Source organism: Rhinatrema bivittatum, chromosome 6, assembly GCF_901001135.1.
Source record: "Rhinatrema bivittatum chromosome 6, aRhiBiv1.1, whole genome shotgun sequence".
NCBI lineage: Eukaryota > Metazoa > Chordata > Amphibia > Gymnophiona > Rhinatrematidae > Rhinatrema > Rhinatrema bivittatum.
The window spans coordinates 269,648,109-269,675,245 of NC_042620.1; the positions used below are offsets into that span (position 1 = coordinate 269,648,109).

Sequence of the window (27,137 nt, forward strand, 5' to 3'; positions counted from 1 at the left end):
TCGATCAAATCTGACTAAAAGGGAACAAAGGGTTCAATTTGGATTACGACACTCTGGATGCCATGAAGTTAAATGGGGTGTGCCGCAAGGTTCGGTTTTGTCGTCGATGCTCTTTAATCTCTATCTGGCTCCCATAGGAGTTGTTTTTCAGTCCTTGAATGTCAAATATTTTATATATGCAGATGACATTAAATGTTTTCTTCCATGTAACCCTAAAGGTGAAATACTGAAATTAGATTACAAGAATGTTAAACAGTTGCAAGTATGGTTGGTTATCACCACCTATGTTTGAATATGAGTAAAACAAAGATCCTATGGGTAGGAAAGGACATTGAGTTAAAGAATAAGAGCCAAATCTGACTATCCAGCTCTCTTTTGGTTCCGATACAAATCAGAAATAAAGAGCTTAGGAGTATTTTTAGACTCTCATTTGTCTATGGAGCTGCAGATTTGACATGTTATGAAGACAGCTTTTTACAAGCTTAAAATGGTTCATCCTTTTAAGAATGTTCTTGCCTCCAATATTTTTTAGGATGGTGGTACAAGCCCTGATACTTAGCCATTTAGATTATTGTAGTACACTCTACATTGGGTTTTCAAATAGGTTGATGCATGTGATGCAGTCAGTACAGAATTCAGCTGCCCAAGTTATAATGGGAGATTTCAAAAAGAGGTCATATATCTCCAGTTCTTAGAGAGTTGCACTGGCTCCCAGTTAAGTGGAGGGGCAGATTCAGGTTGCTAACCATCATTTTTAAACTTATGCGTAATCTTTCTCCTTGTATATTACAAGATTTTGTGTTATAATCCTGCACACGCCCTAACATCTGAGAATTCGCTATTGTTGGATGTTCCCCCAGTTAAAAATTTTAAGTGGGTCAAAACCAGAGGGCGTGTTTTCTCTGCTGTTGCACCAAATGAGTGGAATAGACTTCCAATACAAGTGAGACAGATACAGGATTTTAAAGTTTTTAGAAAGGCTTTGAAGGCAGTATTTTTTGAAGCCGCATTTGGGTGAAGTGGGGTGACTAATTTTAAATTGTTTTAAAGAAACATTTTATATTGGTGACATACTTGTTTGTATGTGTGTTTTTAGTTGTTTTATGATTGTTATATTGTAATTTGTGCCGAACTTTATTAAGGAGGTCGCGTAATAAAAGCATTTTAAATAAATGAAGCAAGCATTTTAAAGGCTCTCTTTTCATTCTGTCAAAAACCTAAATAATAAACCCATACGTCTTTTGCCCATCTTCATTCTCTTATGTTGGGTAAGTTTTTCTATATCTTGCCGTTCAAGAAGATGCTGTGGATCAATAGTCAGCTCAGATACTGTAATTTTGTTAATCAATGCCTGGTTCTCAGCAAGGGAAGCACTAGTCAAATGTTGGCATGCTTTTATGAAAGGCTGATGTACTTTAGAACACAGGTGAATTACATGCACTGACTCATTGTTAGGGTTCTTTGAAAAGGTTTTTCAATGAAGATATCATTACTGCACTGTGAAATTACACTGACCAAATTTATAAAACAATCAAAATTGATGACATGCCAAAATATGCTGAAATGCTAGAATGTAGGCCAACGGTCAAAAGTATGTCACATTTAGTCTCAAAGTTTCTTTCCTGCCTTCTTGGCTCAACTTACAAGAAATTGCATATCTTACAAGAATCCCAGCTCATTAATATACAGTGGCTTGCAAAATATTCGACCCCCTATAGTCAGCAGATTATTCTGTGTGTCATGATTTTGGCGCGCGCAATCATGAGATACATGCTTGTCTTGGATGCATGTCCGCCAGGCAGATTTTAAAAGGCCTGATTAATCTTTGATTAAGATGAAAAATCGATACCATCTTAAGTAGAAAGGTAGGGAGAGGGCAAAGTCACCTTGTCATGGTAGAATTCTAGATAAGGAGAGTAGTGAACCAAGGCCTAGAGCTCACTGACTCTTCTCACAGATGTGATGGCCACAAGAAAGACTGTTTTCAATGAAGGAGAGAGCCCCCTTCTTGCGCCAAAAGATGTGGAAGGCTTTGCAGCATTATTGATGGGCCTATTGAAAGTCGCATTAGGTACGCATACCATGGTTGTCTTGGCCATGCTGGGGTGATGAGTATCATGTTTGCCACATCCTGAATGCATTTCTGAATTGTCCGAGAAATTAGTGGAATGGGAAGGTAGGCATACATTAAGCCTGTTGTCCATGGAATGAGGAAGGCATCCGGGGCAAACTGTAGGCTGCTGGAATAAATGGAGCAGAAAGTTTGAACTTGTCTGTTGGCTTCTGTGGCAAAGAGGTCTATTGCGGGGAAACCCCACTGTTGGAAAATGCTTATTGCCACATCTGGATTTAAAATCCATTCGTGTGGATGAAAAATCTGGCTTAGACGATCTGCTGTTACATTGTCTAGACCCGGAAGGTAAGTGGCTTGAATTGATACTTGGGCTTTGATTGTCCAATGGAGTATTTGAGTTGCTTCCCGACAGTGTCCAGGAACCGGACCCTCCTTCCTTGTTTATGTAAAACATGGCTACTTGGTTGTCGGTGTACACCATTAGACTTGATCCTCGGATTTGGGCAGAGAATGTTTGAAGTGCTCTCTAAATGGCATGCAACTCTAGGAGATTGATTTGGTATGTAGTTTCTTGAGGAGTCCACAGACCTTGAGTTTTCAGGTCACCTAGGTGGGCTCCCCAAACCTTTCTGGAGGCATCCGTGGTTAGTGTAAGCTGATGAGGGGGTAAACAGAAGGGGGCCCCGAGGATAGGTTGGTGGGAGAGAGCCACCAGCGAATGCCCTCCTTCATTACATTAGTAATTTGAACCTTGCAGTTGAGTGGTTGTAGAAATTGAGACCACTGGGTCTTTGGGCCCCATTGTAAGCATCGCATGTGACGTCTGGTGTGGGGAACCACATAGATTGCTGCCGCCATATGTCCCAGAAGTTGAAGAACTTGGCGTGCAGATGCTTAGATTTTGTTGAATAGGCTGTAAGCCAATGTTGTAAGAGTTTGTATTCTGTCCGCAGGAAGGTATGCTCTTTGTTCTACTGATTTGATGAAAGCTCCTATGAATTGAAGTAGTTGAGTAGGTTGTAGGTCAGACCTTGTAGATGATGAGAAATCCCAATGTTTGAAGGCAGTTGATCGTGCGTAATTATATGTTCTCAGTGTAGACGGATCAGACGCTACTATTAACCAGTCGTCCAGATAAGGAAATATTTGAATCGAAAGTTTTCTGAGGTGCGCCACCACCACCACCATCACTGCTAGACATTTTGTGCATACCCCAAAGGGAAGAACCTTGTATTGGTAATGCGTATTCTGAACTTGAAAACAGAGGTAACGCCAAGAGGAAGGGTGAATTGGTATATGGGAGTATGCATCTTCAGGTCGATGGAGCATAGCCAATCATTGGGTTGTATCAGTGGCAAAATATTCTTGAGAGAAGTCATCTTGAATTTGTCTTTCAGGATGTGTTTGTTGAGTAGTCGCAGATCCAGAATGGGTCGGAGACCTTCTAATTTCTTTGGAATAGAATCCCTGATGCTGTTGATGAAGAGGGATGATTTGTATGGACTTTTGAAGTTGTAGGTTGGTCAATTCCGCATTGAGGGATGCTGAGTGGGAGTGTATCGCTCGTTTCGGAGGAATATGAGGAAGAGAGGGAATGGATTGAAAATTTATAGGGTAACCATTCTTGATGATGTTGATTACCCACTGGTCTGATGTAATGGATTCCCAAGTGTTTAGGGAAAAATGAAGATGGCCTCCTATGAATTTTGGTGGTTGTGGTGGCTGTATTGACCTAAAATAGATAGTGGTTATTTCTGTTGAGGTGCCGGCATTTGTTTTTGTTGTCTGGAATGACCCCTTGAAACAGTCTGGACTGGGTTTCTGGGCGGAACATATATTGAGAATATGGTCTGTTGTATGGATGCGAATAATAGTCAACGATAAGGATAAAACCTCTGCTGAGTTTTATGTGACTCTGCAGGTGTCGTAAGGGAAATGACAGCCACACTGTGTTCTTTTAAATGACAGACTGTGTCCCCAAATTTATTTCCAAAGAGATTGTCTCCTCCGCATGGAATATCAGATAATTTCTCATGCACATCAAGTCGAATTGCCGTGCCTTAAGCCAAGCGAGGCGTCTGGCCGCTATAGCAGAAGCTCTTGCCGATGATTCAAATGAGTCATAAGTAGACCTGAGTAAATGTCGGAGACCTTCCTCTATATCCAGAAACGGTTGTGGAAGAGTGTTGTCCTCTGATAAACAAATTGGACACAGCTTTTGAAGATATAAAACTGATGATGCTGTATCCTAGCTGCTAACATGGAGGAGTGGAATACCTTCTTTCCAAAGTCAACCAGATATTTATTCTCACGTCCCGGCGGGGCGGTTGAATGTAATTTTGTATGCTTTGCCTTTGATAAAGCCGACTCAACCACAATGGAGTGATGAGGAAGTTGAGAAGTGTCAAACCGTGGAGTTGCACATTTTATATTTAATGTCTATTTTTCTGGAGGTTGCCATTGAGAAAGGCGTCTTCCAGATTTTGAACAGAACATTATCTAAGACCGAATGCGGTGGCAAAGCAGTCGGCTCAGGAGAAGCTTCAAAGATTTTTAGGATCCCCATCATTTCTACCCTAGAATCAGGAACCTTTCCAGTTTCCACTTGAAGGAGGTTTCCTACTTTTTCAATAAATTTTGCATAGGTCAAGTCCTCCGGGGGAGAATATGGCTCAGGTAGGCCTTCCGGCGGATCAAATGGCATTTCGGAAGAGTTCAAGGAATGGGTGGATATCTGAGAAACCGGGCTGACCAGTCAGACCGGTATATGCTCAGAATTTGGGTCTAATGGTTCAATGCCTGGAAATGGAGGTGGAGAATCTTGAGGGGAGCCCATTGGTGGTATCTGTTTTGATTGTTCTAGATCCTGAAAAAAGGAGGATAGGACTTCAGAAATGTTAGTCATCGCAGATGCTGCTAAGGTACCTTGTGGAGGAATGTGCAGCTTTCACTTTGGGGCTTTAGTTGGAATAGCCGCCAACAAAATGTCCTCAGGCGATGTCCCTTTTTGTTGGTCCTGTGGTGGAATCGGAGACGGGCGAATATGTTTGGTTAACGGAATTTGTAAAGAAGGAGTGTGTCTCTTAGACCAAGAAACTGAGGAGAGACTAGAAAAGGATCACTCGCTCACTGGTGTCTGACCTGAGGAGTGGGATTCAGGAGCAGATACATTTTCTACATCAACATCAGGGCTGATATTAGAGATCCTTAGGGAGTCATGAAAATGTTTTCTCTTTTCCATTCTCTTCCTTGAGGTATGCGTCGGTGTATGTGTATGATGCGTCGTATGATGATGTTTTTCTCTGAAATTCTGGTTTGGCAACTCTACATGCATCTTTTTTGCGCTATGCGCCGTATTCACGCCGCACGTCGACCCATGCGCTGTGGACCGTGCCGCGCATGCATCGTTCGGTTTGGGTGCTCCGTGCGTCCGCTTTCTCGGTGCTGAATTCAAAGACCTGGACAATGCATCTCCCGATCCTTTTAGCCACAGTACACCTGCCAGAGCCCAGGCTTTTTTAGAAGGCCTTGAGGGTGTATGAGATCCTGGCCCGGTACTGGGAACAAGTCTTTTTAATTCAGACGGGCCTAAGGAGGAAGCCCGTTTTGAATGGGCCTTACCCTTCTTCGCCGGTCCCGGCAAAGAATGCATCGATGATGGTGGGGCATATGAGCCCATCCTTAGGCGCTCCATCCTTGCTGCCCGCGGACGTTGGGCCCGCGGAGACATTCTGCCGCAGTCCCTACACGATGCTTGGTCATGATCTGGGCCCAAACAAATGTAGCAATAATTATGTCCATCGATGATGGACATAATTTTCCCACATTGGCAGTACTTGAACCCGGATGGTTTCAGAGCCATCTGGGATGAAAAAAGTGAGAGAAAAACACGAAAAATTAGTCGAAAAAAATTCCTGTCAGGAAAAAATAGCAAGAGGAAAAAACCCTGCGTGTGACCAGCTCACGGAAAAAAAGAAACTGAAGGGGTGAGGAACCGCGCAGGAACACTACCGCGCAGCTGCACAGAGTCAAAGTTCTATGAGTAGCTGAGGAAACTCCACCTACTTGGGGTTGCGACACTTCCCAGACAGCATGGCTAATTCAGCCCTGCTATGACAGGAAATACTTTTGCTTACATATGGGAAAGAGATATAAATATGATTCCATCTTCAAGGAATATATATATATATATGTATTACAATCTACCTCACATATCATTCTTTGTTCTTCTCTGTTTGTTGCATATTGTTATTGTTAATATGGAATGATCTCTAATAAAACACTTTAATGGAAAAAAAAATGTTACTGTCCAAGTGTGGCGCAAACATAACACTGCCCATTCCTCAGCAAACATCATCTCAACAGTAAAATATGAGGGTGGCAGCATCATGTTGTAGGGTGCTCATCCTCAGCGAAGACTGGGTATCTTGTTAAAACTGAAAGACAGATGGATGGTGCAACATACAGGGAGATTCCACAAGACAACCTGCTTCAGTCTGCTAAAAAACGGAAACTTGGGAGAAAGTTCATCTTTCAGCAGGACAAAGATCTCAAGCACAAGGCTTAAGTCTATAGGAGTGGCTGAACAACAAAAAGGTGAATGCTCTACAACAGCCAATCCAATCAAAAATCTGTGGCTCTATTTGAAAATTGCAGTCCATAAGCATCATCCAACCAACCTGAACAACCTGGAGGAAATCTGCCAAGAAGAATGGGCAAAAATCACTCCCAAACAGTTAGCAAAGCAGGTAGAAACTTACCCCAACAGCCTTAATACTGTTATTGCAGCAAAAGGTGGCACTACCAAGTACTAGTCTGAAGGGATTGAATGCTTATGCATGCATCATTTTTCAGTTTTTAATTTTACTTTACAAAAAACGCAGAGAAATAATGTATTGTGACTTTGAAAATTTACTTTAAGAGCATAGTGGTTTTTAATAAACATACTGTCTGGAACAATCTGTGTAAATCATTTAATCATTTGTAATCCACACAAATCTGCTGACTTTTTAGGAGGTCCAATACTTTTGCAAGCCACTATATATGAGATAAAATTATAATACCATCCTATTAAAAAGATTTGTGTTTATGTCAACCAATTAGGAAAATGTTATGACATTATTAGGAAATGTTATAGGTGTGTGTGTAAAGTGGATTTAACTTATTATGTAAACAATGCTCTCTGAGACTGCTTCTGAATTGCTTCTCCTGGAATATGCCACTATTCCAAACTTTATGTAATTAAAGATCTTACTTAAGCTATTGATATAAAGTGTATTTTGGTTAACTCATAACACATCATGGGCAAGGCAGAGCTACTACAATTGCTTCTTGCAATGTTACCTTTAGTACTGAAACATGTTTTAACCTTAGTGTTATTGATTTTTCAGTTTGAAAACTGTGGCTTTCCTCCTCCTCCTCCTCACAGAGGCCATACCCTACTGACTGAAGTCTGAACAACAACCATGGTATGTCTATGAAGTATTTCAGAAAAGAGAACAGGAATCCTTTGTTAGATTGAAAAAAAAATGTAAAATGAAAAATATAGTGTAGTTAAGCAAGGATGATACTTTTGTTAGACTAATGAATATTGGAAGATGCAAATTTTGGGGAAGTACTAAGGACCCTTTCTCAGGCAAAGTCTGAAAAAGAGACCCTAGCAGCCCTCATAGCGTGTATCGTAAAACCTTTGTTTGTCTTAAAGGAATTGTCTTTACCCAACTACATTGTTTTTTTTATTTTTTTCTAGTAAATATCCTCACCTCCACCTTCACCTGTCAACAGTTCTTTTTTTCCTGCTAAAAGACAAAATGTTGATAATGAATACATGAGAGCTCAAACCATATACCAAACTTACAATATATTACTTTTTCAGGACATAGTTGAGACATTTTTCTTTAGGGATAAATAATATTGGAATTTTCTGAACTGCTGGTAAAGAGGAAAGAATGCCCTGGAGGCAAAGAAGGGGAGGAAAAACAGTGCCTGGAAACAAGGGAAGAGATGGTAAGAAGAAGGGTAAGAAGCTGGAAGAAAGTGTGCTGGAGGAATGAGAAAAAGTTGGAATAGGTGAAGATAGTGCCTGGAGGCATAAAGGGAAGGAAGGAGAGAAAAGGGGAGAGGAAAGAAAAGTAAAAAAAAAGATAAAAAAAGAAAAAAAAGAAAAAAAAAAAAGACAAGCTCCCAAACAAATCATAAAATGGCAAATTAAAAATAAAGAAAGAAAAGGAATTTTCCTGGGGCCTAAGTTTTCTACATATTTTTCCACATTTGGATCGCTCCATGAACACAGAGCACACATGTGGGTGGCATTTACCAGGTTAAGTTCCTCCCTTCATTCAATCACAGATGCTCTTATATCTATACAATTTCAAAATTAAGTGTTAGGATTATGATAGGGTAGGTGAGAAGGAAATAGGACTTATACTCCATTCTTGTGTACAGCATCACAAAACTACAACTTATGACATTTGCACTAGGAAATAGATAAATAATAGAGTCACATACATCTAAAAGCACCACAATGTCATGATAAAAAGACGGCTGTCTTCTTAGAAGGTGAAGTCAGTTCAGATATAAGATGGCCAACAGAAGACAGATTCAAGATGCTAAAACCTCTCCACTGGTAACAGAAGCAACTTTGTAAAATTTAAATCACCAAGTCATCTGTATGGCTACTCTTGATTTTCTAGCAGTTATTTTCATTCAATTAGTGAATCTAAATCCCTGGATTCTTCTTATAGCACACACAAATACATGAATGCCATTTAAAGCATCTCCCCAAAAATAAAAAATAAAAGTTTTAGAAATTTTTTGTTGCGACATGAAGGCAATATTGTCCCCCAACAGAATGGCACAGACACATGGAATAAAAGGTCTCCTCAGCATTCTGTAATGCATTTTACCCCAATACTAAGGAGAAAAAAAACATCACCCATACATGCTGTGGGGGCCAACTGTTTCATGCATCATGGCCCTGCAAGTGATTCGTGAAAAAAAGAAATGTATGTAATGCTTCCTGGAAGTTTATGGAATGCGTAATCAAAATGTTTCACTGTGCTAGTCATAAAGCCCAAATATATAGTTTTAATTCCCTTTTTGGTTTGGTCTGAGAACTTTAAATATGCAACAGAGGCCAGACGGCTATAAACTGATCTCAAAGTATTAGCTGCTTTCTAAGTGATCAAACTATATTACAAAAGCACTGTGACAATCAGAAGCCAGAACAGCCCCACTATTTAAGTTTATGAGCTGCCCAATGTTCAAAGAATCTGAGCAATGTACATGATAAAACATACATTATGAGAATAAATTGTTTACCTTAAGCATATCTGCTGTGCATTTTTTTTAAATACACAAGTCATATATAATCAAACTTGGCACAGTGGAATAAACTGTTATGCTGTTGATAAAGTGTTAGATTCTCTGCACTGGCTTTTTACTGAAACAAGCAACAATTAGCTTTTTTCAGCAGAAACAGATTTCCTAAATTATATTACAATCATGTGTGGCTATGAGAATATATCTGTAGGAAAAATAGCATGAGAGCTCTTTAAAATGAACAAACATGGAACACAGAAACCAGATGTACATGGCACTAAATATCACTGGGCAACAATGAAAGTGTTACTGACCTAAAAAGGTCCTACTCTGTAGTATCTTGATGTGCTGAACACGAATATGACCATGAAAAGTTTTTATTGGCTCTCGTTTTCAAGATATTTAATATAGTTCACTTTCTATGTTTAGTCATGTAAATTTTTCCAGTAGGACTGTAAATAAGCCTAGAATGATGTAATATTGCATCATATTGCATAATACCATCATGCACACATCATCCAGAGTTTATTACATCATTTTCTGATGCAATGCAGATCTACTGCCATGCTGCTGCCGAGTAAGCTGCCGTCAGCAGTGTACTAATATGAAGCCCAGTCAGAAAGGGTGAGCATTTGAAATATTCATGCTGGCTGACTACTGCTGGACACTCCGCAGAGATGCTCCCAAACAGGTGTACAAGAGACAAGCAAAGAAATCTAAGACGTAGTCTATGACTTCATTTTTCAAACGGTATTAACCATAGGTCTCCTACTATTGGCATACAATTCAAGATGTAATTATATTATTGCATATTACAAAAAAACTAGAGCCAATTTAGCATTTTCACAGTCACATTCGTGTTTAGCACATGGAAATTTATAAGAATTGACTAATTTCATTTCCGTAACATGACTTTTGTGAAAATTTGTTGCCCAGTGCTTGGAGATGAAAAATTGCGAATACTTACAAAAGATGCATGAATAGTCAAGTACCTAAGGTTGAAGCTTTGATGACTGATTCTGCTCATGAGTTTTAAACTTGTATTATTCAACCCTTTGGTATGCAGATAAGAATTAGAAGTTTACTTCTATTCCTGTAGTCCGTATCATTCTTTTACCTTTTTCCTTCTCTCCTAAACACCCCCCCCCCCCCCACACACACACACACACACACACACTCCATGTAACAGCTTATTAAGCAGCACAGATAGGCATGAAAATGTTAAACCAATCAGCTGGATGGTTTCGTTTTAAGAATGCTTGGGAATGAAAGTTTAGAAGGTAACCTACAAACCTACCTGACCCCAACAAGACAATTGAAGTCAGACCAGAAGGAATACAATTCCCTTCATACATACTGAAGCAGGGGGGAATGTTTGAGAGTCAAGTAATAAAGCTATACAAAGAGCTCCAAGAAATGTGGAAAGAGAGCACCTGAAGGCTCAGTTTCTGTTCATCCTTAGCTGTACTAGATCTCTTCCCTTACACATTCCCATCCAGTTCTTACTGAACAGCTATCATAGGCAAGTCCCAACCTTTTCCTATTTTTCTCCCAAACCCCTCCCACAGAAAGGCAAAGCAACACAAAATAAGATGAGTGCGATATGTGCAGAACAGGTTCAGAAGAGGAGGAAACATGTCACTATTAGCGATGTTTTTTCAACTAATCTTGAATTGTCAACTCCAGCCAATTATTGTTTATAAAAGCACAAAACATCCTTTTAAATATTTGTAACCAAATGTTTGGTGCAATATGGCCTAACTGCCACTCTGCCAAAAAAAATCTAAGCTTCCAAAACTAAACATCCTATTTTGTTTGCACAGTAATTTCTATCAAACTTCTGCTGAAGAAAGAAAGGACTTTAGATGCACCAGCACAGTACCCACCAGCGATTTCTGTTTCTTGTGGCTTTGGTTCATCTTTTGTCAAAAGTGTTGACATTCTGTGGTTGAATCTGGTTCTGTCATTTTTCAGCGTCTTGAGGATCTAATGGCAGGTACATGCAAACAATTAGAATTTTTTTCCACTTTTATTATTGAAGCTGCTAATTACATTTTAAAACTGCACGTCTGCTTGATCTGAATTGTGCAATCAGAACTGCCCCATCCAGAATGTCAGCATTAGAGTACAATACATTTTACAGCAGCAGTAATTATCAACTCACTGCAGAATTAAGATCTGCTTCAAGCAGAAGCATAATTCTTACCCCCTTCCAATAAAACACGCTTCACTTTTACTACACTAAAAGCCTAGCCTCCTACTCATGCCAATTTTAAATTCTGCCATGACTAAGAAGCACTGCTGTCTTAATCTGTGCAAACTGTTAAGCATGGAGGTCTGTCATCCGAATATTCTAGTTAATATAATTAAGGGGAAATTCTCATGCTCAGAATTCGAGTTGATTTATCATTCAGTCGGGTAAAAGTAGCTATGACACCATCTATGGCTCCAGAAATAGAAGGTGGTAACAAGACAGAAAAGAACTGGTGTCCAAAAGGTGACTATGACTAATAAAAAGAAAACAGTGTTATACATTAATTAACATCCTGTAAAATATATTTTTCTTTTCGTACAAGAGTGTGTGTTACAGAGGAACCTTCCTGGATGTATGTTACCATGTCCTCCATATTTATATAGGTTTTGATGTATGTAATTTCAATATAAAGAAAACCATTACATAGCATCTCTTGTCCATATATATCTCAAGAGGTTGCTGTAGAATTGAGCACTGCTGTGCTGGTCCTCATCAGGACCCCAGGCAGACATCAGACTGGCATATACAAACCATTGCCTCCACAGGAGGCAATGTCTTACTCTGAACTGGTAACTAGTTAAGTTTGGAAACAAGAGTAGAACTAGTCAATTCTCCCAGTGGAGAAAGGTAAATAGTGGAGTGCCCAGGGATCTGTACTGGGATCAATGTTTAAAATATTCATTAATGATAAGAGGGAGAAGAATATTTTGAAATGTAAGATGCAGTTAAAAAAATGTTAGGATTCAAGTAAAATAAGTATTTTCCTTGCTATCGGGTGGCTACACCTAGGAGATACACATCAGAATTCCTGTGCTTTTATTGAATTACTGAGCTCTCGGTGAAAGGAGTCTTTCACTAGCAAACCAAATTCAAAAATCACAAAGCAACCAAGGACAAGCAGCATGAGGAAAGTACTTTTCTGATGCGACATCATGGAAAGGGCAGTTTAGAGGACCACACAATGTTTTCCAGAAATACTAAATATATTACCTCAGATTTAACTTCACAAGATGCATAAGCCATCAACAAGAGAGTTATGCATGCTGTTCGACTACGTGGTACACTTAGGGATCAACAAGATCAGTTTTATTAGCACATTTCCATTGGAATTTAGGAAACCTTTTTTTAATTAACAAAAAAGCAACGACATCTACAGGAAAGGACCCCCCCCCCCCTTCTCCAAAATCATGTGTTAGGGAGAATTTCACATGAAAATGTACACTTTTTGAGGTTCTGTGCATGCAGTCACTAAAAACTCTCAAGTCCTGATTTCTTGTAGGCCATAGGAAAATTGGTTCTTACTTGCTAATTTTCGTTCCTGTAGTACCACAGATCAGCCCAGACACCTGGGTTTTACCTCCCCTCCAGCAGGCGGAGACAGACCAATTTCTGTGGACTCTGTCGTATACCCCTGAGGTGCCCCCTAGAGTCTGTCAGTATTCCACTGTACCCAAGCAGAACAATAATAAAGATTCACAACTTTCACTGAACAACCTCCCCCTGAAGAGCAGAGGAAATGAAGAACTCGTAACAAACTCCAAAACAATGCCCTATAATTCTGACCCTGAACAGGGGGGCATATGAAACTTACAACCAGAAATAATGAACTACCATCCGAGCGGACTCTCCCTGGGTGGGACTCTGAGCTGATCCATGGTACTACAGGAATGAAAATTAGCAGGTAAGAACCAATTTTCCTTTCCCTGTACGTACCTGATCAGCCCAGAATCCTGGGATGTACCCAATCTTCCCTAACCAGGGTGGGACTGCGAGAGTCCCGATCGGAGAACACTGGCTCTGAACTCCCCAGGCTCCAATGCCCGGACATCAAGTCTATAGTGTCTCGCAAAAGTATGAGTGGACTTCCAGGTAGCCGCCCTACAAATCTCTTGCGGCGGCACCTGTTGACATTTTGCCCACGAAGTAGACTGCAAGCACGTAGAATGAGCCTTAAGCCCGTCCGGAAATCGACCGGCCCTGTACGAGGTGTGCCGACACGATACCCTCCTTCAGCCATCGGGCGATAGCTGCCTTGGAAGCTTTCTGACCCCTTATGGGTCCACTCCATAAGACGAAAAGATGATCTGTCAAGCGAAAACTATTCGTGACCTCCAGGTAACGCAACAATACCCGTTTCACATCCAGCTTACGCAAATCTCTGGCCTCTGGCAAAGAGGAATCCAACCCCGCAAAGGAAGGAAGCACCACAGACTGATTTAAATGAAAGGCCGAGACCACCTTCCGGAGAAAGGATGGAACAGTAACGCAAGGAAACACCCGCGTCCGAAAACCTTAAGAAAGGCTCTCTGCAAGATAACACCTGGAGCTCTGAAATGCGCCTCGCCGAAACAATAGCGATCAAAAACACCATTTTCAAAGTGAGATCCTGCAGGGTCGCCCTCTTCAAGGGCTCAAAGGGGGCCGAGCAAAGGGCACAGAGGACCAAATTAAGTTTCCAGGAAGGACAGGGATTCCTAACTGGAGGGCACAAGTGCTTCACTCCTTTCAGGAACCTAGCCACATCAGGATGCGAAGCAAGCGCCACCCCCTGCACCTTACCTCGAAAACAACTCAACACTGCTACTTGAACTCTCAAGGAAGTAAAGGCCAGACCCTTGGACAAGCTCGCCTGAAGGAAATCCAGAACTTCTGGGATTGAGACCTTGGCAGGATGAATGTCCCGTTCCACACACCAGGACTCAAAGACCCCCCAGACCCTCACATAGGCTCTAGAGGAAGAGGTTTTACGGGAGTGCAAGAGCGTGGCGATCACCGCAGGCGAATAACCCCTCAAACTTAACCGCTGCCTTTCAAAAGCCATGCCACTAGACAGAAGCGATCGACCTCACCAAAACAGACTGGCCCTTGGCGCAGTAGAGTTGGGGACGGAGGAAACCGCAGCGGACCGTTGACGGCTAGAGTCCGAAGATCCGAAAACCACGGATGTCGTGGCCATTCCGGAGCCACTAGAATCACCATACCCGGGTGAACTTCTATGCGGCGCAACACTTTCCCGACCAATGGCCACGGAGGAAAGACGTACAACAGAACGTCCCTTGGCCAGGGTAGGGCCAGAGCATCTACTCCCTCCGCTCCTGGTTCTCATCGCCAAGTGAAGAAACGAGGAGCTTTGGCATTGCGACACGTTGCCATGAGGTCCATGGATGGCCTGGTCCAACACTGGCACAGAAGATGAAAGGCCTCGTCTGAGAGCTCCCACTCTCCTGGATCCAACTGGTTTTGACTGAGAAAGTCCGCCAGCACATTGTCGACCCCGGCGATGTAGGAGGCCGCAATCTTGTAAAGATGCCATTTCGCCCAGACGATCAGCAGCCATGCCTCCATCGCCACCGGGCGGCTCCTGATTCCTCCTTGATGATTGATGTAAGCCACTGCTGTGGCATTGTCGGATAGTATTCTCACCGACCGCCCTTCCACAAAGGGAAGAAGAGCCTGCAACGCTAGCCGAACCGCCCTGGTCTCCAAGCGATTGATGGACCAGGAGGATTCCGTCCTTGTCCATTGGCCCTGCACCGCTGTTCCGACACACCGCCCCCCCATCCGGAGAGGCTGGCGTCTGTTGTGATCACGATCCACGTGGGAATCTCCAAGTCCTCTTCCTCGTGCCACAGGGCTGCTGCTACCACCATCACCTTGGTAAAGACCCTTGGCGCTGTCGCAAGCCCGAACGGGAGTGCACAAAACTGGAAATGGTGGCCGAGGATCGCGAACCGTAGGTACTTCTGATGATCCGGACGGATGGGAATGTGCAGATAAGCCTCCGTCAGGTCCAACAACACCAGAAACTCTCCCTTTTGGACGGATGCTATCATGGATGCTATCATGAAACGCAGAGTTTTCATCCGAAAACGAGGCACCTTCAGCTTCCGATTGACCTGCTTCAGATCGAGGATGGGGCGAAATGTTCCTTCCTTTTTCGGCACAATGAAATAGATTGAGTAACGCCCACGCCTGAGTTCTCCGGGTGGAACTGGAACAATTGTGCCAAGATCTTATAAGCGCAGCAGGGTCTCGTGTACCGCTCGTCTCGACAGCACGCGCATGGGGAAATCATGAAGGAGTCGCGGATCGGCCATGCAAAATCTAAAGCGTAGCAGTGTTCGATTATGCTTAGGACCCACTGATCGGATATTACCATGGTCCACTCCTCCAGGAATAAGGACAGCCTGCCCCCAATCTTTGGAACCGAGGAGTGAACCGGCCACCCTTCATTGTGAAGGCTTGGGACTCCCATGAGGTTGAGGAGCGCCATCTCTGGAAGACCGCCGGCCTCGAAAGGACTGGGGCCACGTGTTTTGATGGCTTTGTCCCTGACAGAACGATGAGCCCGTGGAGCAGGATGAGCAAAAACGTCGATTTCCCTGAAATCTCACTCTCTGAGGGAAAGATCCCCTGGTCCTAGGCCTGTCCTCCAGCAGCTTATGGACCTTGTTTTCTCCAAGCGACTTGATCATATCATTCAATTGCTGCCCGAACATCAATCTGCCTTTGAAGGGAAGCGCATCCAAATGTGACTTGGATGATACATCCGCCGACCAATTCCGCAACCATAGGAGACGACGCACAGAAACCGCTGACATCATCGCTCTTCCTAATGTCCACAAAAGACCATACAGGGCATCCGCAGTGTAAGCCACCGCAGACTCCAGCCTCCCTACCTGTAGTGACTGGGCCTCTAAGTTCCACAGATGCTTGGAAATCCTGGATCAAACGGAGACTGGCCTGCTGCGCGAAGCTGCTGCAGATGGCAGCCCGGACCCCAAGCGCCGACACTTCAAAGATCTTCTTCAGATGTACCTCCAACTTACGGTCCTGCAAATCCTTCAAGGCTGCAGCCCCTGTTACCGGAATAGTCGACTTCGTCACCGCTGAGACTGCAGCATCCACTTTAGGCACCCTGAGAAGATCCAGCGTGTCTTCTGGGAGCGGATACAACTTATCCATGGCTCTGCTCACCTTTAAGCCCAGATCAGGAGTGTCCCACTCCTTGAATAAAAGGTCAGACACCGAGAAGTGAAATGGAAATGACCGCACTGGGCCTCGGAGGCCCAGCACCACCGGATCCATCGTAGCCCCCAGTCTAGAATCCTCCTGAGGGGCCTCAATCCCCAGTTCCTCTAGGATGACCGGAATAAGGGGACCCAGCTCATTCTTTCTAAACAAGCGCACCACCTTGGGATCATCCCCCTCCACTGGAGGGGAGCCCATGTGCTTGAATGGAGGAGCCTGGGTATCAGGGTCCATATCCTGATCACGATCAGGAACTGGTCGCAGGGAATCCTCCTGATCCGAGTCTGAGGATGTATTGTCCCTCGGACATACCATGGACCGAAGCGGGCGTTTCTCTTTGGGTGCGCCACCCGATTTCGGTGGCTGAATCCGCTTCCGGGCCTCAGAGGAACCTCCTCCTGGCCCTACTGCCGCAGGAGCCCTGCAAACTGCCTTGTGCCCCTGTGCCTTATCAGCTCTGCGTGCCTTAAAAGCTTTGTGCATCAAAAGCACAAAATCGGAGGTGAAGGACGAAGAACACCCTTCAGAATCCTCCTCTTCGTCGTCCCCCTGCCCAGCGCCAGCCAAACCGCCCCCCCCCCCCAGGAGCACTAGGCCGAGCGACAACGGGGGAGGCAGGAGCCCATCCCCCTCAGAAGCTGTATCCTGCTGCCGCATGGTCCTTAAAATGGCCTCCGTTCCCGCGCTAAGCTGAAACGGGTCCGGGGCCCGATGCGATACATTCAGAATGCCGAACCCCCACCGCCCGTCGATTTCGCGGGCACAGCGACCCCCCCAAAGAGCCCTCTCCCCCCCGAGAGACATTCGGTGCAAACACCGGTCCGGGAGAGCCGCACGCGGCACAGGCCGCACCACGAGGCATAAGCAGGGACCTAAACTTAGCCCGGCCGGAGAGAGGAGCAGGAGAAAATCAAAGGCAGACGCGATCGGAGCTGTCCGCGGTCTGAAAACAACACCCGCGGTGAGTACACTATGCCGTCAGAGCAGGAAAATTTAAAGTCGCAGGAACCCAATTTTTTTTTTTTTTTAGATCTTACCGGGGGCTAACTGAAGGTGAATGCCCAAGACCCCCGGGATCACCCTCAGTGGACAGTTACAGAGTCCTCAACCCTCTGCTCCTAAGCCTCAAATACCAGGGGGGATGGTCCGAGGGGGTTGGACCTGCCAACCCCCTCGGAGGCTAAAATGGGGAACTAGCCGAAGATCAAAACTGACCCCTCGCTAGTCAGCCGCACACACGGACTACCTGAAACATAGCAAAAGACCCCAAAGTCCTAACCAGATACCAGACTCCAGGGAAGCACCTCTTCCACCTGCTGGAGACAGAAGAATACTGACAGACTCTAGAGGGCACCTCAGGGGTATACGACAGAGTCCACAGAAATTTGTCTGTCTGTCTGCTGGAGGGGAGGTAAAACCCAGGAGTCTGGGCTGATCCGGGTATGTACAGGGAACACACATTTCTAACATTTCATCATCTGCAAGTTCATGTGTTTACAGATACCAAACAAAGCCCATCACTGTGGGTTTGTGGGATCCCAAACACTTACACAATTGGTGATGTCAGAAATCATGTATTCTCCATAATCTATTTGTTTACATGCATGAAACAAAAATGCATCTGAAAGACAGAAGGAAATCATTTTTCTGACTTTCAAACTTTTCTTAAAAAAAAAAAAAAGAGAAAAAAAGAGAAAAACTTGCCAATTTTGGTGATCCCTAGTTATACTTGCCATGCAGGACCTACACCCTCATGTCTTTGCATCCCCAGCCCACCTCAAAAAGGAAGAATAATTTAGTTTACTCCTCTTACATAAGCTCCTGACCCTGTGATTGCTCCTCCTACAATTAAGTAGAACACAAGGTTGCTGCCATCTTTGCCAGGGACACCTGTAATCAGTGATCTAGAAGTGCCTCTTAGATGCTGACACTGTGCAACTGCAGATACACACAGAAGATGAAGGCATAGAGAAAGGAAATAGATAAAAAAAAAAGCAGCACTCAGTATTAGTTGGAATTTTTATAAGCTTATTACACAACTCATTTTGGGAAAAAGCAAGTTAGTTTGCATTCAGTTACCTTGCTTTCTAAAACAGAGTACACTGTAATGAAAAGACATATGTCAATGCTGTCATTTTGCCTGAGCACAGAATTCTTCTCTGTTTAGAAAAAAAATACAAAATATACTGCAACAAAAGTAAAGTACTCCCTCTGTCAACTTCTTTTGTGGTGGTCAGCTCCACATGCTCTTGAAATAGGAGGATTAAGTGTTCTCAGACTAAATCTATCCCAAAAACCAAGGTAACTGAAAGGACAAACGAAAATGCTAGTAACAGAGAAAGCTGTTAAAATCTCCATCCTGCTGGCTCAGGTCATTGGGCAGGCAGCATGTTACATAAGAGCTCACATGAAATCTGCAAATATAAGAGAACTGGAAATGCACAGGAGAAGAAAGGTTCGAGGTGGTCAGTTAGCAGCAGGACCTGAAGTGCAGCCAGTTTCATAAGCTGCCTTTCTACTTACATAAACACCAGCTCCTAGGGTTGATAAACCCAAAATAAGGACATAAACAGAACTGTCCCCTTTGCCCCCAGGCACATCACCAGAGCTAGCCATGTGTCTGGTCGTCTGTGGCTCTAAGGGAACACTCCATCGCTGCAACAAGACACCTAAGGGACACAATTTAATCAGACAAAAACACACACAATTATCAATGCAAGATTTATCCTTTACTTCATTAGCTAACCAGGTCATTGACTAAAAGCCATGCATATTTAAACCATTTTGGAGAGCTTCATCATCTAACTTTAGCCATTCAAGTGTTGCAGACAGGCTAAATTTTGAACATTTCACACTAACGGATACAAACTTTTATATATGCATGTGTGAGTGTGGATGTGTGTGCATATGCATGTGTATATATATTTTACCTCCTAAAGATATGTAACGAACATCCCTAGAGAGCACAAATTTTGAGAGAAAAGACTGAAAATGGGGTAATTATTTTGAATTTTTTCTTTCAACTGTTAACCTTTGGTTGAGATTTCCCAGGTATAAGGCATAATGAGTGTATCGCAAAATATTGCTCTGTAGTGATAGAAACATTAAAAAAAAAACCATACAAATGAAGGCAGAAAGGGACCAACTGGTCCATCCGGTCTGCCCAGCAAGCTTCCTAAGGTAGTAACTGTTGCTCCATGCAGTTATCCCCTAAGCCTTATGAGAATCCAGAAAAATTTCAGCTAACATTTTTTTCTGGATGATGAGTTTTCTTGAAAATTCAGTCAGTGCTGGCTTGATGTGCTTTGTTTGTGAACTCGGCCATAGAAGCAGTCCTATGCTTTTTTACTTATGTCTGCATATTAGTAACCAAGACCGTAAAAGTCGAGGCCTTCTTGGTTGTAGTCTGAATCCAATTCCCCTTTTCCACCTGTGAAAGTAGGGAACAAAGTTCTAGCTGCACTAAAAGCATCAAGGCTTAATAGTTAAGGTTAGTAATCTCCATGCTTTCTGCTAAGGATAGTAAGTGCTGCACCAGCAAGTTACCTCCCTGCACGCTTTCTTCGTTTCCATTAGGACTTGGCTGTAGAATATCAGTATCCCAGACCACGGAAGTTGAGGCCCTCTTGGTTGTTGACTAAAAGCAGTTGCAATAAAAGCATCAAGCATACTGCTTAAGGGCAGTAAGCTTCATGCCTTCCGCTAAGGATAGTAACCACCATACCAGCAAGTTATCCCCCTGCACGCTTCTCTCATTTTCGTCCTTTAGCCTTTACAGATCCAGTGTTTAAACCATGCCACTTTGAATTCTTTGACTGTTTTCATCTTCACCACCTCCTCCAGAAGGGCATTGCAGACATTCACCTTCTCCAAGAAGAAATATTTTCTGAAGTTGGTTTTGATTCGTCCCCCCTGGAGTTTCATTTCATGACCCTGCTTCCTGAAAGAATTCCTGCAGTTTTCCTGCCAAGCACAGAATTAGATCAAACAGGCCCATTTTCTAAATTAGATAAATTACTTACCTGATAATTTTGTTGTCCTTAGTGGAGACAGATGGACTCAGGACCAGTAGGTTTATGTTCCCCTGCCAGCAGATGGAGACAGAGCTAGCTATCGTCGCAGTATAAATAACCCTGCAGCGACCCCCATCCTGCCAATATAACCAGAATTGTACTCAACCAACCATAAACACCGAACGCACATAAGATTCTAGCCAAGCTAGGACGGGATGAAGACTTACCAGTAATCCCTTGGGACCCAGGGCCCTACAGGAGGACTATTGACACACTCATGCAGCAGCCAAGGGCAGGAAGCTGAGTCCATCTGTCTACACAAAGGAAAACAAAATTATCAGGTAAGTAATTTCTCCATTTCCTAGCGTGTAGACAGATGGACTCAGGACCAGTGGGATGTACCAAAGCTACTCCCCAACAGGGTGGGAGGATGCCCATGGTCCAGTCAACACTGCACGTGCAAAGGCTGTATCCTCCAGGGCATGCATATCCAGATGATAAAACCTGGATAAATTGTGTAAGAAGGACCATGTTGCAACTTGGCAGATATTGATAGGAGACAACAGACTAACCTCCCCCCATGACACTGCCTGAGCCCTAGTGGAATAAGCCCTAACCTAAGTAGGCAACGGCTTTCCAGCATCCACATATGCGGCCATGATCACCTCCTTAATCCAATGAGCTATGGTAGCCTGCAAAGTCAGAGTGCCTTGCTTACTCCTGCATGGAGAACAAATAGGTGATCCGTCTTTCGAAAAGACTCAGAGACCTCCAGATACCGCATGAAAGATACTTAACATTCAAGGAGTGCAAAAGGCGAAACTTCTCCACATCCCTGACCTTATCCAAGGATGGCAAGGAGATGGACTAATTCAAATGAAAGTCCGAGACTCCCTTGGGCAAGAAGGATGGAACAGTGTGCAGCTGTAATACCCCCGGAGTCACCCGAAGGAATGGCTCCCGGCAAGACAAGACCTGCAGCTCAGAAATCTAACGTGCAGAACATATAACCACCAGGAACACAGTCAAAGTCAACAGCCGTAAGGAAAGGCTACACAGTGGTTGGAACGTAGGGCCCGCCAAAAGGTCCAGCATCAAATTAAAACTCCATAATGGAACGGGTAACCTCAAAGGAGGCCTAAGGTGCTTCACTCCCTTCAAAAAACGGGCCACATCAAGATGAGACAAGGAAACACTATTCACTAGGCTCTGACCCTGGCAAGAGCCACAACCTGCACCTTCAAGGAATTAAGGGCCACGTCTTTATTCAATCCATCCTGCAAAAAAACCAGAATGAGCGAGATCATAACTGAACGAGGAAGAACACCTCGCTCCTCACACCAGGCCTCAAAAGCTCTCCAAACCCGCACATAAGCCAAGGAAGTGGAGAACTTGCAAGCATGGAGTAAAGTGGCAATTACCGCAGAGGAATAACCACACTTTAACAGGCAAGCCCTCTCAAGGGCCAAACCGTAAGACAGAATAGAGTCGGATCCTCGTGAAGAACCAGTCCCTGCTGAAGCAGATCCATGTGCGGCGGAAGATAAAGGGGGGGGCCTCCACCAGGAGTCATCGCAAATCCGTATAATCACAGATGCCTGGGCCAGTCCGGCACCACAAGGAGTAGTAGCCCCCTGTGGCCTTTGATCTTGCAAATTATCCTGCCCAACAAGCGCCACAGAGGAAAGGCATAAAGCAATCTGTCTTCCAGCCAGACCTGTACAAGTGTCTATTCCCAGGGACCACAGATCTCCTGCAAATGTAGAAGCAAGGAACCTTTGTATTTCGAGAAGTCGCCAGCAGGTCTAGGAACGGAAATCCCCAGCGATCCAAATTAGATGAAATGCCTCAGCTGACAACACCCACTCTCCTGGGTCCAGACTCTCCATGCTGAGAAAATCCACTCTTACATTGTCTTTTCCTGCAACGTGAGAGACCGATATCATCTACAGATGATCTTCCGCCCATTCCATCAGCAGGTCTATTTCCTGTGACACTTGCTGGCTCTTGGTTCCTCCCTGGGGATTGATATAGGCCACAGTTTCGCACTGTCAGACATCACGTGAACCGCTTGATTCCGCAGCCTGTGCTGAACTACAAGCATGCCAGCCGTACCGCCCGTGCCTCCAGGCGACTAATGATCCAGCAGGACTCTTCGGCATTCCAGCACACCTGGGCCATTAACTCCAGACAGTGAGCCTCCCCAACCGTGGAAACTCACATCTGTCATGAGTACCAACCAAGCTGGAGAGGTCATGGGAACTCCCATTCTCAGATAATCCTCCTGCAACCACCACTGGAGGCAGGAGCAGATTTCCATTGGCAAGTGGAGCCGAACTGCATAATCCTGAGACTGCAGGTTCCAATGAGATAGACAGTGCTGAAGTTGCATAGGTGCCCTTGCTCACGGCACCACTTTCAGGTTAGCTACCATCAAGTCAAGTACTTGTAAGTGGGACCACAACTTCAGGTGTATGGTGTTCATCAACTGACACACTTGAGACATGAATCTCTGGATCCAAACTTCCAACAGGAAAACCCCGTCCTGTCCCGTGTCGCACCAGAACCCCACATACCAACAACTGGGATGGTTGAAGATTGCTCTTGGTCAGGTTCACCACCCAACCAAGCTCCTGCAATAAGGAGATCACCTTGTGTGTCACCAGGTGGCTCTCATCTTAAGACTTGGATCGAATCAGCCAGTCGCCCAAATATGGGTGCACCAGGATTCCTTCTTTTCGCAAGGCTGTCACTATCACCACCATAATCTTGGAAAATGTTCTGAGAGTGGTGGCTAGACCAAAAGACAGCACCCGAAACTGACGCCCCAACACCGCAAAGCGTAGAAAGCTTTGGTGTTCCAATCAGATGGGAATAGGAAGGTAAGCCTCTGACAAATCCAAGGAGGTCAAAAATTCCCCCAACTGCACCATCATTATTACAGAGCATAAGATTTCCATTCGAAAATGAGTCACCTTCAAGTGATGATTGACCCTCGAGATCCAAGATGGAATTAAAGGAGCCCCCTTCTTGGGCACAACAAAATTAATGGAATATCGCCCCATACCTTCATGAGATGTGGACCCCGGAACCATAGCCCTCAGTCTGAGGACCCTTTGAAGTGTGAACTCCACTGCCTGCTTTTTCTGCGGGGAGTGGCAAGGGAACACCATGAACACATTCAAGAAATACTGCAAAATTCCAGTGCATACCCTTCGCATATCACCTCCAGGACCCATTGGTCCGACAATCTCAACCCACCTCCGATAAAAGAGAGAGAGATGACCCCTATTTCTTGTTCTGGAAGATAGGTCGACAAACCTTCATTGGGAAGCTTGGGAAGGTTCACTACCGGAGCCTGTTCCTCTCTTGGGCTGCCGGGGACAAAAGGACTGAGACCGACCGAAAGGCCAAGTCTGCTGAAAGGTCGTCCCTCTGTAGGGACGAAAACGCCTGGAACCAAAGGGGCACTGTAACTGTTTCTTATCCTCCGGCAACCAAGGCACTGGAGACTCGCTCCATTTACTGGCCAGTTTCTCCAACTCACTCCCAAACAAGAATGAGCCTTTAAAGGGAATCTTGGTAAGATTGGCTTTGGAAGCTGTCAGCTGACCAATTTCACAACCAGAGTTGACACCTGGCCGCCATCTCTGAAGCCAGTCCGATGGCCAATGTCCGGACCATATTACAGCATGTGTCTACTAAAAAGGTGGCAGTAGGCTCATAACCGCTCTGGAATTCCATCCAGACTCATCAGCCACTAGGGTGCAAGAGGAAGCAATCTGTAAATTCATCGCCTCTGCCTCAAAGGCTTGCTTAAGAATAGCCTCAATCCATCACGTACATTCTTCAAGGCCGCTCTTCACTCTACAGGACAGTTGTCCGCTTAGTCATGGCGAATACTAGAGCATCCACTTTGGGAAAACGTAAACGCTCTCTCACAGCCGGATCCAGGGGGCACAGGCCTTCCAATGTCAGACCCCGTTTAAAATTTGCCTTTGGGGCACCTCATTTCAGATCAATCAATTCCTGGATGGCATCCTTCACTGGGAAAAAAACAAGAGGTTTTATATAAGGAAACTAAAATGGGATTCTTCCTTGGCTTTGCCATAGCATCCAAACCAGGAACACCCAACTGTGTCCCAACTGTCTGGGAAATAAGGACCGGCAGTTCATCTATGAAAGAACCGCAACATGATTTGATACGGTTCCAGCCCTGAAGACATTTCCCCATCTTCCATGAAATCAGGATCAACCTCATCATCAATGCCATCCAGATTCCTGTCGGGAATACCTGCAGGGAGCCGAGGCGAACCCCGGCGCTTAAGCATAGGACTGGAAGAGGAAGAAGCCACCGGCTGAGAGTCCTACTGGACAGAAATGGGGGAAGTGGAGGACTGCACCTGAAGAAAGGCTTGTAAACCTTGAAAAATTCCATCCAAGAAAAATCAGCCAGGTCCAGATCAAGCCCAGGAGGAACTGGAGCTGGTCCCACAGAACTGCCCTTGTCAATGGAGGAGCCAGTCAAGGGAGAACCAAGATCTGGCATCCCCCCAGTCAAGGCCAGTGACCAACCCATCAACATAATGGGAAGGGCCAGGCTTAGCAAAATCCAAGGAACACAACTCTCCCTGATCGTCTGAGCAGAAATGACACAGGTTAGAAACCAGGTCAGGCTGAGAAGCCCTAATATGACAGGCAACACAAATAGGAAAACGCTTAAGCCTCTTGCTTACCGGCACCAACACTGTGGTAAACGTGCATTGGAACAGATCGCATTCCAAAATGAAATGCGCCCAAAATATATGCACCTAGAGGAAAGCACAGCAAGGTGCATGCACAACCTGTTTGCCAAGTTAAGCGCATAAAAAGTTTTGTGCGTATAAAAAGCGCACCCAAAAAATGTGTACAATGCGTACGCAGAGCTGACACACGGCCTATAGAGGGCAGCAGAACACGCACAAGAGCGCGTGAAAACAGCCACCGTGGCTTACCACATGGTGTGCAAGAAATAAATCCTAAGTGCAGGGCCTAGCCCAGGCAGGTCTGCTCGACCCACCAGACTGCTCAGTTCTCCAATCTCAACGAGAGCAGGAACGAACATCGGCACAGCGCGTCGAGAATGGAGACTGGTTGAAGTCCTGAAACCCCTCTGTCTCTGATTCAGGTAAAACACTTTTTTTTTTTAAACCTTACCTGAGCTCAGTGCTTACCAGCTGAGTACAGGGACGGTCTCCGGTTGTGTGTGGGGAGGGCATCTGCCATCACCACGGTGCTCGACCTCCTGTGCCTGCTGCCTTTCACATCTGTAAACTCAGCTACTGAACTAAGGCACACTTCTAAGGGATCATGGAAATCACCTCAGGAATTCTCAACTGGTGGAGGGACCTTTAGGTATCACCACAGGAGAACAGGACTTTCTTTTCCTGAATTTAGAATTTCAAAATGCTTCTTTCAAAAAGCTGAAAGCAATCCCCATAGGGAGATGTACATCCACCATCTGCTGGAGAATACTGGCAGGCTGGGATCACTGCAGGCTTATATATACTGTGACATCAACTTGCTCCGTCTCCATCTGCTGGCAGGGGGAGCTTAAAACTGAATCCATCTGTCTACACGCTAGGAAATTTACATTCGTTTTGGGCATAGCAGAAGCTAGGAACTCTGTTTCGTTTTGAGCTTCTGTTGAGACCACCAGCAAGTGGAATGTTGTTCGAGTAGTCCCAATTGCCTCAGCAGTGTGTGTGTCTGTCTCTGTGTGTGTCTCTGTGGGTGTCTGATTTTACTGCATAACTCCAGAGGGTGATTACAGCATTACAGCCATAAAGTAGTATATTATAAACCTACAAAGGAGCACTTTAACATGGGTAGAAGTGCATTTTGAAAACTTGGGCACTAGTCAAAATATTTTAGAAGTAAAAGGAAAAAAGAAAGGTCCTTTTATAAATGTTTGTTTTGTACTTTCTTTCTATTTTTTCTATTGCCAGCAGGAATCTTGATTTATCTGGTACAGTAATCAGATGTGGAACAGGGGAAAAAAAATAGGTGGGGGAGAGTAGCTAAGTGGTCAGTGATAACTATATAAAAACATTTGGCAACCAGTGGTAACCAACTTTCAAAACAATGTGGCAGAAATCAAACGGCTAATGCTGACAATAACAAAAGATTTGATTGTCTTCATCAGGTGGCCAAATAACTACCAAACCTCAGAGGGGTTTCAGCGCTCCAATGGAAGATTATAATAAAGTTTTAACAGGATAAATACCAGAATAAGAGAAATAAAATGTAGGGTGTTTCTACCTGAAAGAGTATTGCAGCAATACAGGGCTACTAATCCTTTAAAAAGAACTAGAAGTGTGTCATAAAAATATAGTTTTCAAATGGGTGAAAAAAAAAAAAATCACTCCACAATGCAGTGTCTGGTTTTCTGTTTTAAAACTATTCA

The 27,137-nt window shown here is 44.3% G+C and overlaps 1 protein-coding gene across 1 annotated transcript in view; it reads right to left on the bottom strand.

Moving 5' to 3' along the window:
* Positions 1–27,137, bottom strand: part of AIFM1 (apoptosis inducing factor mitochondria associated 1) — a 135,281-nt gene that overhangs the window by 74,772 nt on the left and 33,372 nt on the right. The window contains 3 exon segments of the mRNA XM_029607178.1: positions 7,837–7,872; positions 11,281–11,380; positions 19,203–19,348. Of these exon segments, the coding sequence (XP_029463038.1) occupies positions 7,837–7,872; positions 11,281–11,380; positions 19,203–19,348 (282 nt within the window).